A 13,980-nucleotide genomic window follows, 5' to 3' on the forward strand; every position below is an offset into this window, starting at 1 on the left:
CCTCCCTTTAGGTCTATGTTTGGGATAACAATATATATCTTAAAACTGACCCCACAACTTCTGCTGAACGTGTAACAAACAATGGAGAGAAAAATAAAATTTACAATGGGATCCCTGACTGGAGTTATGAGGGTAAACTAATGTATATAACTATTTTAGTTAATAAAGTAGAGCTAATATTCAGATGTACAACTCTTGGCTTGCCTTGATAGGATTTTTCTACCCATTTTTCTTCCCTTTTCTCACCTCCATTGATGAGATGATAGTTCATGCTGAGATATAGTGGGTAATTTTAACCCCCAAAAGGGGTTGGTTTAGGTTGGGTGGGAAATTTAAATTAAAAAGATTTCAATCCCAAACCTAACCTGCCTCGAACCCACCCACTTCCGGTTTTAATGGAGGCGGGCGACCAACCCACTGTCAGCATGTGGCTTCCTCATTTGAATATTTTAAGGAGTCTGCATGCCTAAGATTTTATCTGTGTTTGAGCTTTAACACTGGCTGGCTGGATTTCCCAGGCCTTGGGAAGCCTAGCATGAAGTGAGGCGAGGATTGCTGGAAGGAACAGGTAAGTGCCTTTCCAGAACCGCTTGTGGGCCAGGAAGAGCAGGAGTGCTCCCCTGTGGCCCTCCAAGCTACCTTGTTAACCGTCCAAGCGAGCAGAACCCCAACCCCCTCCCCCCCCCCACCGCGATATGATGCCCTCCCAGGCCTGCAATCTCCTTCCCGGCTCCCCCGTCCCACCATGCAATTTTCCCATGCTCAGCCCCCCACATAATCTTCTCTGTGCCCACCCCCACCCCTGCGATCTCCCCCATGGGTCGTCTGCGATCTGCCGTTAAATTTGGCAGGAGATGAAGGAAACCTGTACTTCCAGCTTTCCCAACTGCAAACCTGCCCCCCCCCTCCCCACCCCAACACCTTCCCTGGAAATATTGGGACCTCAGTTTCCTTGGGCAGCAGAAACCCTTCACTACCTTGTCCAAGTAGACTTTTTATATGTGTTAGCCCCAACATTGAGTGCCGGCAGGCTATTCAATCATGGGGTCCATCTGCACTTACCCTTGCTTTAAGTTTACACACACAAGTTTCCAGTAGGATTTGTTATGTACTGATTAGGAACAAGATTACTGTGTATTTTATGTATTACTGGAAATCATGTCTTGTTTTTCCATCAGGGTGTGTGAACTGCAAACTTTTTTTTTTAAATGGCCGGATGACCCATCTGAGCAGCATGCGATTGTACTAACATGCCCTACCACTAAATGGCAGGAATGTATGTTCTGCAGTGTGATTTCCCCATGCAGTGAATGTCATAGTCTCGCAAAATCTGTGACAGAGGCTACACAGTCTCTCAGAGGAAAAGTTGCTTTAAATACCAGTGTCAATGCACCTGTGTATCTCATGTTGAAAAATGGTGTATAGTTCTGAAATTGGTTGGGATTAAAGAACCCAAAACATCCTCTGAGGAAAGATTTTTTCCATTCACTATTGTAAGCTGTAACCGCGTTCTTTATTATGGTATTTATAATTTTGCTGTAAATAGTGAACAGAAAAAATATCCCCTTAAGCATTTACTGTTTTGTTGTGGAAAGCAAACAGAGGAAATCTTGCCCCATTTACACACCAACTTTAGCATTGCAGCAGCTTCTACTCGCTGTGCTGCTGAAGGTGGTGTATAAATATGGACATAATCAAGTGAAAGCACAGCCGTTTGCACTGGAGAAGTAGAAATGAACTGTTACTGAAGCTGGAGGTCTCACATTTAAACTGCAGATCCCAGACCATAGTGTAAACAAACACAAAAGCAAAAACACTGTGGATGCTGGAAATCTGAAATAAAAACAGAAAACACTGGAAATACTCAGCAGCTCAGGAAGCATCTGTGGCGAGAGAAAAAGAGTTACCGTTTCAGGATGATGATCTCTCTACACAGTTGCTGCCTGACCTGCAGTGCTGAGTATTTCCAGGATTTTCTGTTTTTATTTAAGATCTTCCGGACGTCAGGCCAAAATTGTAGAGTAGTAGGTGGAGCTAACACTTCCTGTGTAGCACATAGTACAAAAGTTTTACTAACGTATTGTCAAAGTAATTAATAATTTAGAATAATGGTAAATTAAAACTTTTGTTTCATTAATATACTGTTCCCCGGTACTTCAGCAGTCAATTAAAAGAAGCATTGTAAGGTCATGACATTAGTGGGCCAATAAGGCCTCTGACCGCCTGATAGTGGCGGCCATGGGGCGGAGCGGAATGGTCACGGACTCTCTGTGGAGGGGCCGCCATTTTAGAAATTGCCCTTCCTCAGGAGCGGAGTGGTATCCCTACTCGAAATTGCCCCCCGGGTGCTGCCCCGCCACTGGCTGGTGCCCCCGACAACTTTTGCTGTCGGTGCACTCTGTGTACAATGGCGGCATAGCCGGCCTTAAAGGGGAGGGCGCACTGCCGCGGCCGTCATGTTATTTTTTTTCTGTCTGCCGACTGCTAGGTCGGCCTGACAATTATGCCCCGGGTTCGGCTGGGCCACCAACAGGCAGTCTGGCATCCCCTCTTGGGTGCCAGCCCGCTGGCCCGGTTGGAAGCCTCCCTGGTGGCCCAGTGGACCTTAATTAAAATGAATGCAGAGTTCTCAGCGGCTCTCCTCTTTAACTGAATGGGAGAGACGTTGTGACACACCAGCGCGATGACAGCTGCGGACACTCCGTCCCACTCCCACTTCCGCCCTGGTAATGACGGTCATTGCGCTCCGCTCCCACTTCCACCCCCACAATGATCCACTTCCGTCCCGCTGGGGGAAAAAATCCCGAGGAGCTGAATTTTGCCGGATAGGCCGCCGCATCCATTGCAGAGGGCAATTTCTACCCCTAGAGCACCAAAATGTTTTAAACTGATTTCAACTAAGTTTCAACTAACTAAGTTGACTGTTCAAACCTGAAATTAATTCGATAGCAATTTGCTCTTAATTTGCTTTGTGAAGTATAAATGCATCGTAAAAACAATAGCATTCTGAACCATGAAATATCATAACATAATACAGTAAAACACAAACCAAGCATGGTTATTAGTAATGGTGAGATAGACTATTGGTGTTAGTATTTCCTGGTACCCCAGCTACCAAACAGATCTATTATTTAGGGGATTGACAATGACAGTTGTACAATATTTAACTTCAGTTGCTGCTAAATGATTGAAATATGTCCCACTGTCATATGTATTTGTATAGTGTTCAAAATGATCACAAAATACCTTTTCCCTTTTCGCAGAGGAAATGTTATCCTCAAATAATGCTTTATGGTGGTCACCAGACGGAAGATTTTTTGCCTATGGAGAATTCAATGATACAGAAGTTTCACTTATAGAGTATTCGTTTTATGGCGATGGGCAGTACCCGGAAACAGTAAAGATTCCATACCCCAAGGTACAATTCCTTACAAAAATGTTTTTCAAAAATATTTGACTGAAAGTTCCAGCCTCGCCACGTCCGTACGAAGTGCACATGGACCCGGCGAGGCCTTGCAAAAGCCGGTTTTCGGGGCGCGATGCGCATGCGCCAAAAAACAACTTTTCCGATCTGTTAAGGTTTCTCTATACAGATCCTCTGCATCACCAGGAGAAGGACGTCCACACGGCAATTGAGCTATTGCCCAACACATGCCCAGCGAATGTCCTTCAAACTTTTATTTCTGGTAAAAGCAAGCGCATAGCCTATTTTTACCAGCGTAAGAGTTTTAAAACATATAAAAATTAAATTTGAATACTCATTTTTATATTAAAGACCTTGTCCATTAAGGCAAGTTTATTTTAAAAACTATTAAAAAACATCAAAGAAAATTTCAAAAAATATATATTTTTTCTAAAACATTTAATTACATTTAATTTCAATTAATTTTAAATATGTGAGGTGTTTTATTTATTTATTATGCGATGTTTCGGTATTTTAGTTTTTTTTTTCCCATTGATAGTAATGGGAGCCCGTACAATGAGAGCTCCCATTTTTATCAATGAGAATACTGCATAGTGATTGGTGGTCCAAGCCCATGTGACTCCAGCTTCTACATACGTACCTCAAAGACAAGTCCACATGTGCTGCACAGCGAATCTAGGCTTCTGACCGGGATCTTACGTTTCTCTGGGCCCAACAGGTAGATTCGGAGATTTTTTTCGGGTCAGAGGCGTTTGTATGAAGGAAGCCTCCGATCGCAATTTCCCCCCCAATATTACAGACACTTAAGGGGGAATTCCCCTCCACACGCCCGGCCAAAATTGGGTGTGATAGTGATGGAGAATGTCAGAAAATTCAGGTACAGAAGGCCTAATGCTGCCGGGATTTTCCTCCCTTGCTCTTCACTGGGATTGCAGCTGACCACTCCTTGCCCTCTCCACCCCTTCACCTTCGTGCCCCCTGCTGCATTCAAATAGTGACAGAGAGATGAAGACGGGGTTCAGATCCTCAGTGGATTTTCCGCCTTTTCCCCACCAGCCGCCCCCCCCCCCCCCCGGCCTCTCCAGTTAACATCACTTATCATGGCTGCCATTTGGAAGGTGATGGTGAGTCCTGGGAAAGAGCACAAATTCCTCTGGTAGTGGCCTCCACTCAGCCCTGAACAGTTACCTTCAGAAAGCCTCTGTCTCAGCTAAGACTTTCAGTGAGAGCCTTCATTTTGGCCTTCAGGGCACCTCTGCCCCATTAAGGTCCCTCACTGCCTCTTCCATTGCAGCACTACCAGTGCATTCTCGCTTGCCCTAACGGGCTTACTTTAGAAGAATCCTATGTGTATATATAATGAGCCTCAACCTCGAACATTGGTCAGGTTTGGGACAACTATGGAGGGGCAAGCAGAAATCCCCAGCTGTTGGAACTCCAAAGAAGAGAATTCCCTCCCCTTAGATTTTGAGCATTTTTCTATGCAAAGAAGTTAAAATACAGGCTTGCCATTGTCCATTCCAAGAAATAAATACTTTAATAAAACATATAATATGATGATGGAAATTCATAATAATCTCAGCTAAGTTATGATATACATTTGTGAAATAAAAGCTTTTTGTGAAAAGTGTTTCAAGGTAGAACAATTATATTGTACAAAATGGCTTACATATTGTTGTCACGCATTTGTAAAATTTAGGCCAATATTTGTTACCAAAGCAATACATTTTTCTTAAATTTAGGCTGGTTCTAATGCTCCTACCGTGAGGTTATTTGTTGTGGATACCAACAAGCCACTGACTCCCCAGATGCTTTTAGCCCCAGAAGAATTTAACTCAAGGTATACCTTTTGTTTTATTTTCTCTCCTCTTTTCCTGGAAACGTTCTCTGGTTATCTCTCCCAACTGGTCTTCAATCAGTCTAGGTAGTCGATTTCAGTGAGCTTGGCAGTCAAACTCATTTCTTTCCTCACCCATTGTCCACGCATGAACATTCCCCTGCAGGGGTTACTACACAGTGATGGCGAGGGGGAACCCGATGTGATTTCTTTTCCCCTTCCTAGCCCAGGGATCCTGAGGCCAATTGTGCTAGAAGACTTGAGGGTTACCAATGAAACACAACTGTTCAACCACAGAGAAAAGGATAATCCAGTCAACCCAATATCTATTGTGGCAATTCTTCTGGAGGCTATAATGCAGACCAAAATTAATGCTCACCCAGAAAGACATGGGTTAATTAAGGATATAGATTTGGAAATGGCAAGCAGTGTCTAACAATTTTAATAGTTATTTGAGGAAATAATGGACTTTACTGATAAAGGAAATGCCGTGGATGTTGTGTTTATGGATTTTCAAAAGGCATTTGATAAGGTGGCACAAAGAAGGCTTGTAGATAAAATGAAGGTGCGTGGTATTAAATGTTATGTAGCAATACGCATAGGAAGTTTGTTCATTAAAACTGCACAGGGATGAGAGGCTTTAGTTATAGAGACTGAAGAAATTGGGGCACTTTTCATTAGAAAAAAGGGTAAGAGGACATCTGATAGAAGTATTCAAAATGATTGAGGGGTTTTGATAAGGTAATTTTGGGGAAAAATCCCCTGGTATCCGTATCATATACCACAACAAGTTCTTACTGGCTTCAATTGACTCCTGGTCCCTTCAACACCTCAGGTAATGTTCTTATCTCATGTTTAAAACCCTTCACGAGTTGCCCCTCCTTAGCTCTGTAACCTTCTCCACCCCTACAACCTACCCAAACACTTCACTTAACTTGTGTATCCCCCATTCCCTTACTCCCACCATTGGCAGCTCCCTAGGTCCCAATCTCTGGAATTCCCTCCCTAACTTCTTTGCCTCTCCACTCTCTTTAATACCCACCTTGGATCAAATCTTTGGTCATCGCTTCTAAACCCTCTCTTGTTTCACGTTTTTCTATGTTAAAGCGCTATGTAAATATATGTTGTTGTTGTTGTTGGTGTCCAGCAAATATGTTAGTTATTGAATGGTGAAATATTTAGCCAGCTTAACTATTCTTGGTTCGTCAGATCTACTATATACATTTCATATAATATAATAGAATCAATTATTTTCAAAATTAACTTCAGCATTTATCATATAAAATGTATCAATATACCGAATGTGGACATCTCCATTCTAACCAGCTGAATATTTTTTAATGTCTACATCAGAGTATTTTCAGTATTTTTATTTACCTTTTCAGTGGCTATTACCTAAGTGTAATAAATTGGGTAACAGATGAGCGAATCGCCGTGCAGTGGATTGAACGAAGACAAAATCATTCCATTTTAAATATATATGATTTCAATAAAAACAATATTTGGAGTTGTTTAAAGGTGACTGCTTTCGACCACCATGCTTAAAATATCCTCACATTTGCAATAATATATTTCAATGCATAATCATTCTAAATAATTGTTTCTACTGTACATTTGTTCTCCTTTATCAGGATCATCAGTTTCCTGAAATGAGTGCAACAGGATGGATCGGTGCAGTATGTAGCATTGTTTAAATTACTTTGTTTCTCTGAAAATTTATATATTAAAAATTTTAGGTCTGCATCCTCTTCCAGTCAACTTTCTATTATAAATTCCTGTATTCATATTGGAAACTGGTCATGTTGTAATTACATCTTTCTGTCAGTGGGGGCACTGAAATGCCACCACGGATGCTAATTTCAGTGTGATATGTTTACATAGGCAGTTTGCATTATCGGATGGACATAGGAATTTTTAATGGTAATATAAAAATAAGGACAAAATGTATTGGCTTGAAATTACGTCTTAGATCAAGGTCAGAGAGTGAGTGACTCGCCCGGCAGTGGCTGGAATTTGGTTCAAAACCCAGTTCTGCTGGGGTTCTGCCCATTTCTTTCAGCCAGTCATTTTTGAGGGGGGACATGGGAAGATCTTCTGCCTTCCCCTTCTACATCTAAGCGGTGAGGATGTACCCTCCCATTATGCCCTTATAAGACTTTAACAAAACTCTTGACAGTTGAGAGTTGGCATGAGTCCTGTGGAGGCCTTTTGAAAGGCCCCAAACCTTACCCAGACTAAAGTAATCAATCCCCTTTTGGTTTGAGTCAGAATGGCTCCATTTGGAGGTGTAAAATTGTGGAAGTAATTTTTATCTTTGGCCAGTAAGGGTTGGGGCACACTTCAGGTGGGGTAACTGTGGGCTGCACAATTTGCGGTGGGTACCAGTAAAAGCACTCTTGCAGCAGAGGTGGTCCATTCATTTCATGAAAATGGCCCACCCCCACAATTTGAGATGGGGTCCACAGCCAAACTGCATGGATGGATGAGGGTTCTTCTCCACTGAGCCTGAGCAGTGGAGCGGGACCCTCAGAATTTCAGCCACTATGACTTTAAGAGGGCTACTGAATTATGTCTGCACACTCTGGTCCAATTATTGCCCACTCTCTAACCCCACTGCACAAGTATACTATACTTGGTCTTGGCCACAGGAATTTGACTAGTTAAATTATGATTTTGATCCCAAGCTAAGAATGCAAATCTTTATTACATTTGTGCATAACATAATATTGTTTTGATTCTACATTCTAAAGTAAATAAATTCTTTAGGATGAAATATGACTTATTCCTGTGTTTAAAATTGGCAGACATTGCACCAAGCTAGGAATTGAGTGAATAGAGTAAACGTAGAATAAGGCATCACAGAAGACGTTTGTTTCAAACATGTCACTGCTTACTCAACAAGGTCTGACTTACCAATTTTTTGTCTGTCAGAGCTTCAGAAGGCTGCGCTTCCCCTCGGAAGCTATGAGTGAGTTATATCAGCTGCTGGCTCAAGACTTGCTGCCCACTTGAACTTGATGAGTAGAATTGTCTACAGCATTGAACGTGATCACTGCCGTACACATTTTGCTACTGGATCTTTCCAGGCAGCCTAAGGTGACCTTTGTCACATAAGTGAGGCAACAGCTCACCTTTGTATAAAGAAGGTCACTGAAGGTTAATTGATGGAACTCATGGTACTGAAATTCAACCCTTTCAATTTCATGAAAAGGAAAGGGTTTCATTCAATTAACGTATAGCTTGTGTCCAACACCAATTACCTTATCATGCACGATAATGCCAGATACCTGAGGCCACAGACTGTCTGCTAAGTAACTTAACAGGTGACATCGCTGAGTATGGTGTTATAGAAAGAACATTTTTCAGTGGCAGTAAAAGGAGAAAATTAATATATGTTCTTAACCTGTAAAATATGAAATCAAATAATAACTAAAGTGAAGAAAATTTATCCTTTGAAATATACTTAATACAATTTCAAAGCTGTCAATATATTTTTGATTGTGCGACTCCTTAAAAATAAATACATTAAATACCGACATTTTGGATTTCTAATATTTTCATACTGATTATTTGAAATATTTGCAGTTTCGTCCATCAGATCCATTGTTTGAACCAGACAATATTACTTTCTACAAAATACTTAGTGACAAGAATGGATATAAGCATATCCATAAGGTGGCTGGAATTCCGGTACGTAAGCATGAGTCTTTGATAAAACTACAGGTTGAACCTCCCTTATCTGGAACCACCCCTCGTCCAGAACCATTCCCAGCCACCAGGTGGCGCATGCCCAGACCTCTGACATGAACAAATTGAAGTCCTTCCTCGCTGCCGACTCCTGCAATCGCTGGCCTGACCCCACGATGCACCTCCCCGATGCATCTCTCTGCTGCACTGCCAGCCCCAAGCCAGCCAGCCACGATATCCCCTTGCTCAGTACCTGTACCATCCAATTTAACGTGACCACTCCTCATCCAGAAAAATCCCTTATCCAGAACAGGCAAGGCACCCAGGTATTCGGATAAGGAAGGTTCAACCTGTATTAAAATCTTTTTAAAACTTTTCTAAACTGATTCAGATTAATGTCCCTCAATTTTTATTTAAAGCCTAAAGCAACACCTATTACAAGCGGAAGATGGGAAGTCACAGCCATAATAACTCGGACGGCAAATACCCTGTAAGTATATAGACAATAAAACAATAATACTACTTCCAGGATACTTGATACACTGTTAATATTTTGTATCACATAGTTTATTTGCACTATGATCTTTCAATAAATAAGCAAATTTGATTAGTCTACTCTTGTTAATTCAAAATCAATTTCCCCTCCGAAAAAATCAAATTGGCAGATAATTTGAATTAAGTGGAGCATACTGTATTGATCTAAAATTAAGTTAAACTGTAAATGTTCATTCATACTTCCTGTCCAAGTTAGGTTAGGTCAAATGGTCAGCCTCTTTCTTCCTGCAATACTGTACTTGGAACTGTGCAAGGCAACAAGATCGTTTTGCTTTTGAGTTTACCAGAGACAACTCCCAGAGGTCTTGGTGGCATCGCCGTTAGTTTAGATAATACTATAATTACTATAATTTCTACTTTGGCCATTCTATCATTCCCAACTTTAGCGGCAGCGACACTTATCTTCCCAAAAGTATAATTTAAGCTCTTTAAAGTCGGCAGCTATCAATGGCCTAGAAATTCCGGTCGAGGGCTTCCCGCAGGCGCTCGGCAGAAATAGGTAGAAAAGATGCGCCTGCTGCGCCCACTAGTGATCCCGGTCCTGAGGCCCCCACTCACTGCGCATCGGAGCGCATGTACTTTGGGATGTCCGTAAGCTGGAGCTGGAGTCACATGGCTCTGGGCAGCCAATCCAGGTACAGTTTTTTCTTATTCATAATAATGAGAACTCCATAAGCAGGAGTGCTCATTATTATGATTGAGAAACATCACCCTCCAAACACCCAAACAAAAATAAAAAATAGAAAAAATACACCACATATTTAAGATTAATTTAAATTATAGTTATAAAGACTTATAAAAAAACATTTCAGATTTTTTAAAGAAGTTTTTAAATTATGGTTTAAAACAAACTTACCTTGTGTTTTTTAAATTTTATTTTACTATGTTTTTGTATGTTTTAAAACTCTTAAGCCTGTTAAAGTAGGCTATGCACCTGCTTTTATCAGACGCAAAAGTTTTCAGGACATCCGCTGGGCAAGATATGGGTAAATATCGCAGTCTTGCTCACGTGAATGTCCTGGCTGTGGAGATGCGTCCGATCTGTGAAGCCAAAGCTTGACAGATCCAAAAAGCCGGTTTTCAGTGCATGCGCATTGTGTGCTGAAAACCGGCTTTTGCGGGGCCTCCCCGGGTCCATACACACTCTGTACAAACCTGGGGAGGCCGGGATTTCTAGACCAATATTTGTTTTTAAGTATCAGGAAATTTAAGAGTTGAATTGATTTTTGCATCACCTATACAGTTAATAACAAACCGACATTTAACTTAGCAAAAAATAATACATATTTATAATACAAAAGTTAGTCAAAGCTACTTAACATCCCCATCCTTCGAATTCTAATCTTGTTTGCTTGCTCATTTACTAGGTGGAACTACGTTAATCACTGGAAGATAATAATCCAGATATACTAAGTATGCGTAATCTTTTGCACTGTCATAGCATAGACATAAGAACATAAGAAATAGGAGCCAGAGTAGGGCATTCGGCCCTTCAAGCCTGCTCTGCCATTCAATAAGATCATGGCTGATCTTCTACCTCAACTCGACCTTCCTGCACTATCCCCATATCCCTTAGTTCCTATAGTATCCAAAAATCTATCGAGCTCTGTCTTAAATATACTCAACGACTGAGCATCCACACCCCTCTGGGGTAGAGAATTCCAAAGATTCACCTTTGAGTGAAGAAATTCCTCCTCATCTCAGTCCTAAATGGCCATCCTCTTATTCTGAGACTGTGACCTCTAGTTCTAGACTCCCAAGCCAGGGGAAACATCCACCCAGCATTTACCCATCAAACCCCTTAAATATGTGATACATTTCAATGAGATCACTTCTCATTCTTAGTCTAGGGAATATAGGCCTAGTACACTCAATCTCTCCTCACAAGACAATCGCCCCATTCCAGGAATCAGTCTGGTGAACCTTCGTTGCACTCTTTCTCAGGTAAATATATCCTGCCTTGGGTAAGGAGACCAAAATTGTACACAGTACGCCAGGTGTGGACTCACCAAACCCCTATATAATTGAAGTAAGACTTCTTAGAGCTGATGCCCCTCCCAATAAGGCTTCTGACCGCCAGAAACTGATGCACGCATGACTCTAAGTCCGAGTCAATGCCAGGCCACCAAACATGGCCTTCATCATGACAATACCGGGATGCGTACTATGTAACTCCCGTACAAATTTCGCCCTGCCTTTCTTGGGCATTACAACACGATTACCCCACAGTAAACAGTCGGATTGGATGGAAAGCTCATTGTTGCGACAACTGTTTGGTTTCATCACCCATTTCCTTGGGGATGGTCGACCAGTCCCCATTAAGAACAGAACGTTTTACAACCAATAGGGTTGGATCCTGGCTGGTCCAGGTCTTACCTTGTTGAGCAGTGACAGGCGACCCTTCATTCTCAAAGGCATCCATGACCATGAGTAGCTCTGCGGGCATTGGCATTTCCACCTTCAGTGTGGGCAACGGTCACTGGCTCAGTGCATCAGCACAGTTGTCGGTGCCTGATCTATGGTGAATGACATAATCATAGGCAGATAATGACAGCGCCCACCTCTTGATGTGGGACGATGCGTTGGTATTGCTAACTTTTATGTTCCAAGAACAACGAAATTTTTTGAGGATGTTTCCAATAAAGTGGACAAAGGAGAACCAGTTGATGTGGTATATTTGGACTTTCAGAAGGCTTTCGACAAGGTCCCACACAGGAGATTAATGTGCAAAGTTAAAGCACATGGGATTGGGGGTAGTGTGCTGACGTGGATTGAGAACTGGTTGTCAGACAGGAAGCAAAGAGTAGGAGTAAATGGGTACTTTTCGGAATGGCAGGCAGTGACTAGTGGGGTACCGCAGGGTTCTGTGCTGGGGCCCCAGCTGTTTACATTGTACATTAATGATTTAGACGAGGGGATTAAATGTAGTATCTCCAAATTTGCGGATGACACTAAGTTGGGTGGCAGTGTGAGCTGCGAGGAGGATGCTATGAGGCTACAGAGTGACTTGGATAGGTTAGGTGAGTGGGCAAATGCGTGGCAGATGAAGTATAATGTGGATAAATGTGAGGTTATCCACTTTGGTGGTAAAAACAGAGAGACAGACTATTATCTGAATGGTGACAGATTAGGAAAAGGGAAGGTGCAACGAGACCTGGGTGTCATGGTACATCAGTCATTGAAGGTTGGCATGCAGGTAAAGCAGGCGGTTAAGAAAGCAAATGGCATGTTGGCCTTCATAGCGAGGGGATTTGAGTACAGGGGCAGGGAGGTGTTGCTACAGTTGTACAGGGCCTTGGTGAGGCCACACCTGGAGTATTGTGTACAGTTTTGGTCTCCTAACTTGAGGAAGGACATTCTTGCTATTGAGGGAGTGCAGCGAAGATTCACCAGACTGATTCCCGGGATGGTGGGACTGACCTATCAAGAAAGACTGGATCAACTGGGCTTGTATTCACTGGAGTTCAGAAGAGTGAGAGGGGACCTCATAGAAACGTTTAAAATTCTGACGGGTTTGGACAGGTTGGATGCAGGAAGAATGTTCCCAATGTTGGGGAAGTCCAGAACCAGGGGTCACAGTCTAAGGATAAGGGGTAAGCCATTTAGGACCGAGATAAGGAGAAACTTCTTCACCCAGAGAGTGGTGAACCTGTGGAATTCTCTACCACAGGAAGTAGTTGAGGCCAATTCACTAAATATATTCAAAAGGGAGTTAGATGAAGTCCTTACTACTCGGGGGATCAAGGGGTATGGCGTGAAAGCAGGAAGTGGGTACTGAAGTTTCATGTTCAGCCATGAACTCATTGAATGGCGGTGCAGGCTAGAAGGGCTGAATGGCCTGCTCCTGCACCTATTTTCTATGTTTCTATGTTTCTATGATATGAGTGGCTTGTGATTGGATTCCAGCTCGAAGAAAAGCCCAAACAAATACTGGTACATTTTTTGTATCCCATCAACACATGCTAAAGCCTCTTTTTCTACCATGCGGTAGGCTCTTTCTGCCTTGGACAGGCTTCGAGATGCGTATGCAACTGGTTGTTGTTTGCCTGACTCATTGGCTTCCTGGAGTATGCAGTCGACCCCATAGGGCGACGCATCACAGGTCAAAACTAGACACTTGCATGGGTCATATAATACCAGTAGCTTGTGGGAACACAATAAATTTCTAGCCTTCTCAAAAGCTCTGTCTTGAAGTTCACCCCACACCCAGTCGTCTCTTTTCATGAGTAGCTTGTGCAAAGGCTCTAATACTGTGCTCAATTTGGGTAAGAAGTTACCAAAGTAGTTGAGAAGACCCAGGAACGAACGCAGCTCCGTCACATTCTGGGGCCTGGACGCATTTTTGATGGCCTCTGTTTTTGCGTCTGTAGGCCTGATTCCGTCTGCAGCAATCTTTCATCCAAGGAATTCGACCTCCGGTGCCATGAAAATGCACTTCGAACATTTCAGCCTGAGTCCCACATTGCCTTGATGACGC

At 42.5% G+C, this 13,980-nt stretch overlaps 1 protein-coding gene across 1 annotated transcript in view; it reads left to right on the top strand.

Annotated features, from left to right (window-relative positions):
- fap (fibroblast activation protein, alpha) overlaps window positions 1-13,980 on the top strand; it is a 216,633-nt gene that overhangs the window by 121,089 nt on the left and 81,564 nt on the right. The window contains exons 8-14 of the mRNA XM_070874618.1: window positions 12-132; window positions 3,264-3,418; window positions 5,167-5,264; window positions 6,647-6,779; window positions 6,893-6,937; window positions 8,847-8,951; window positions 9,368-9,438. Of these exons, the coding sequence (XP_070730719.1) occupies window positions 12-132; window positions 3,264-3,418; window positions 5,167-5,264; window positions 6,647-6,779; window positions 6,893-6,937; window positions 8,847-8,951; window positions 9,368-9,438 (728 nt within the window). The remainder of the gene's footprint in view (window positions 1-11; window positions 133-3,263; window positions 3,419-5,166; window positions 5,265-6,646; window positions 6,780-6,892; window positions 6,938-8,846; window positions 8,952-9,367; window positions 9,439-13,980) is intronic.

Source organism: Pristiophorus japonicus, chromosome 3, assembly GCF_044704955.1.
Source record: "Pristiophorus japonicus isolate sPriJap1 chromosome 3, sPriJap1.hap1, whole genome shotgun sequence".
In the NCBI taxonomy this organism is placed as follows: Eukaryota; Metazoa; Chordata; class Chondrichthyes; family Pristiophoridae; genus Pristiophorus; species Pristiophorus japonicus.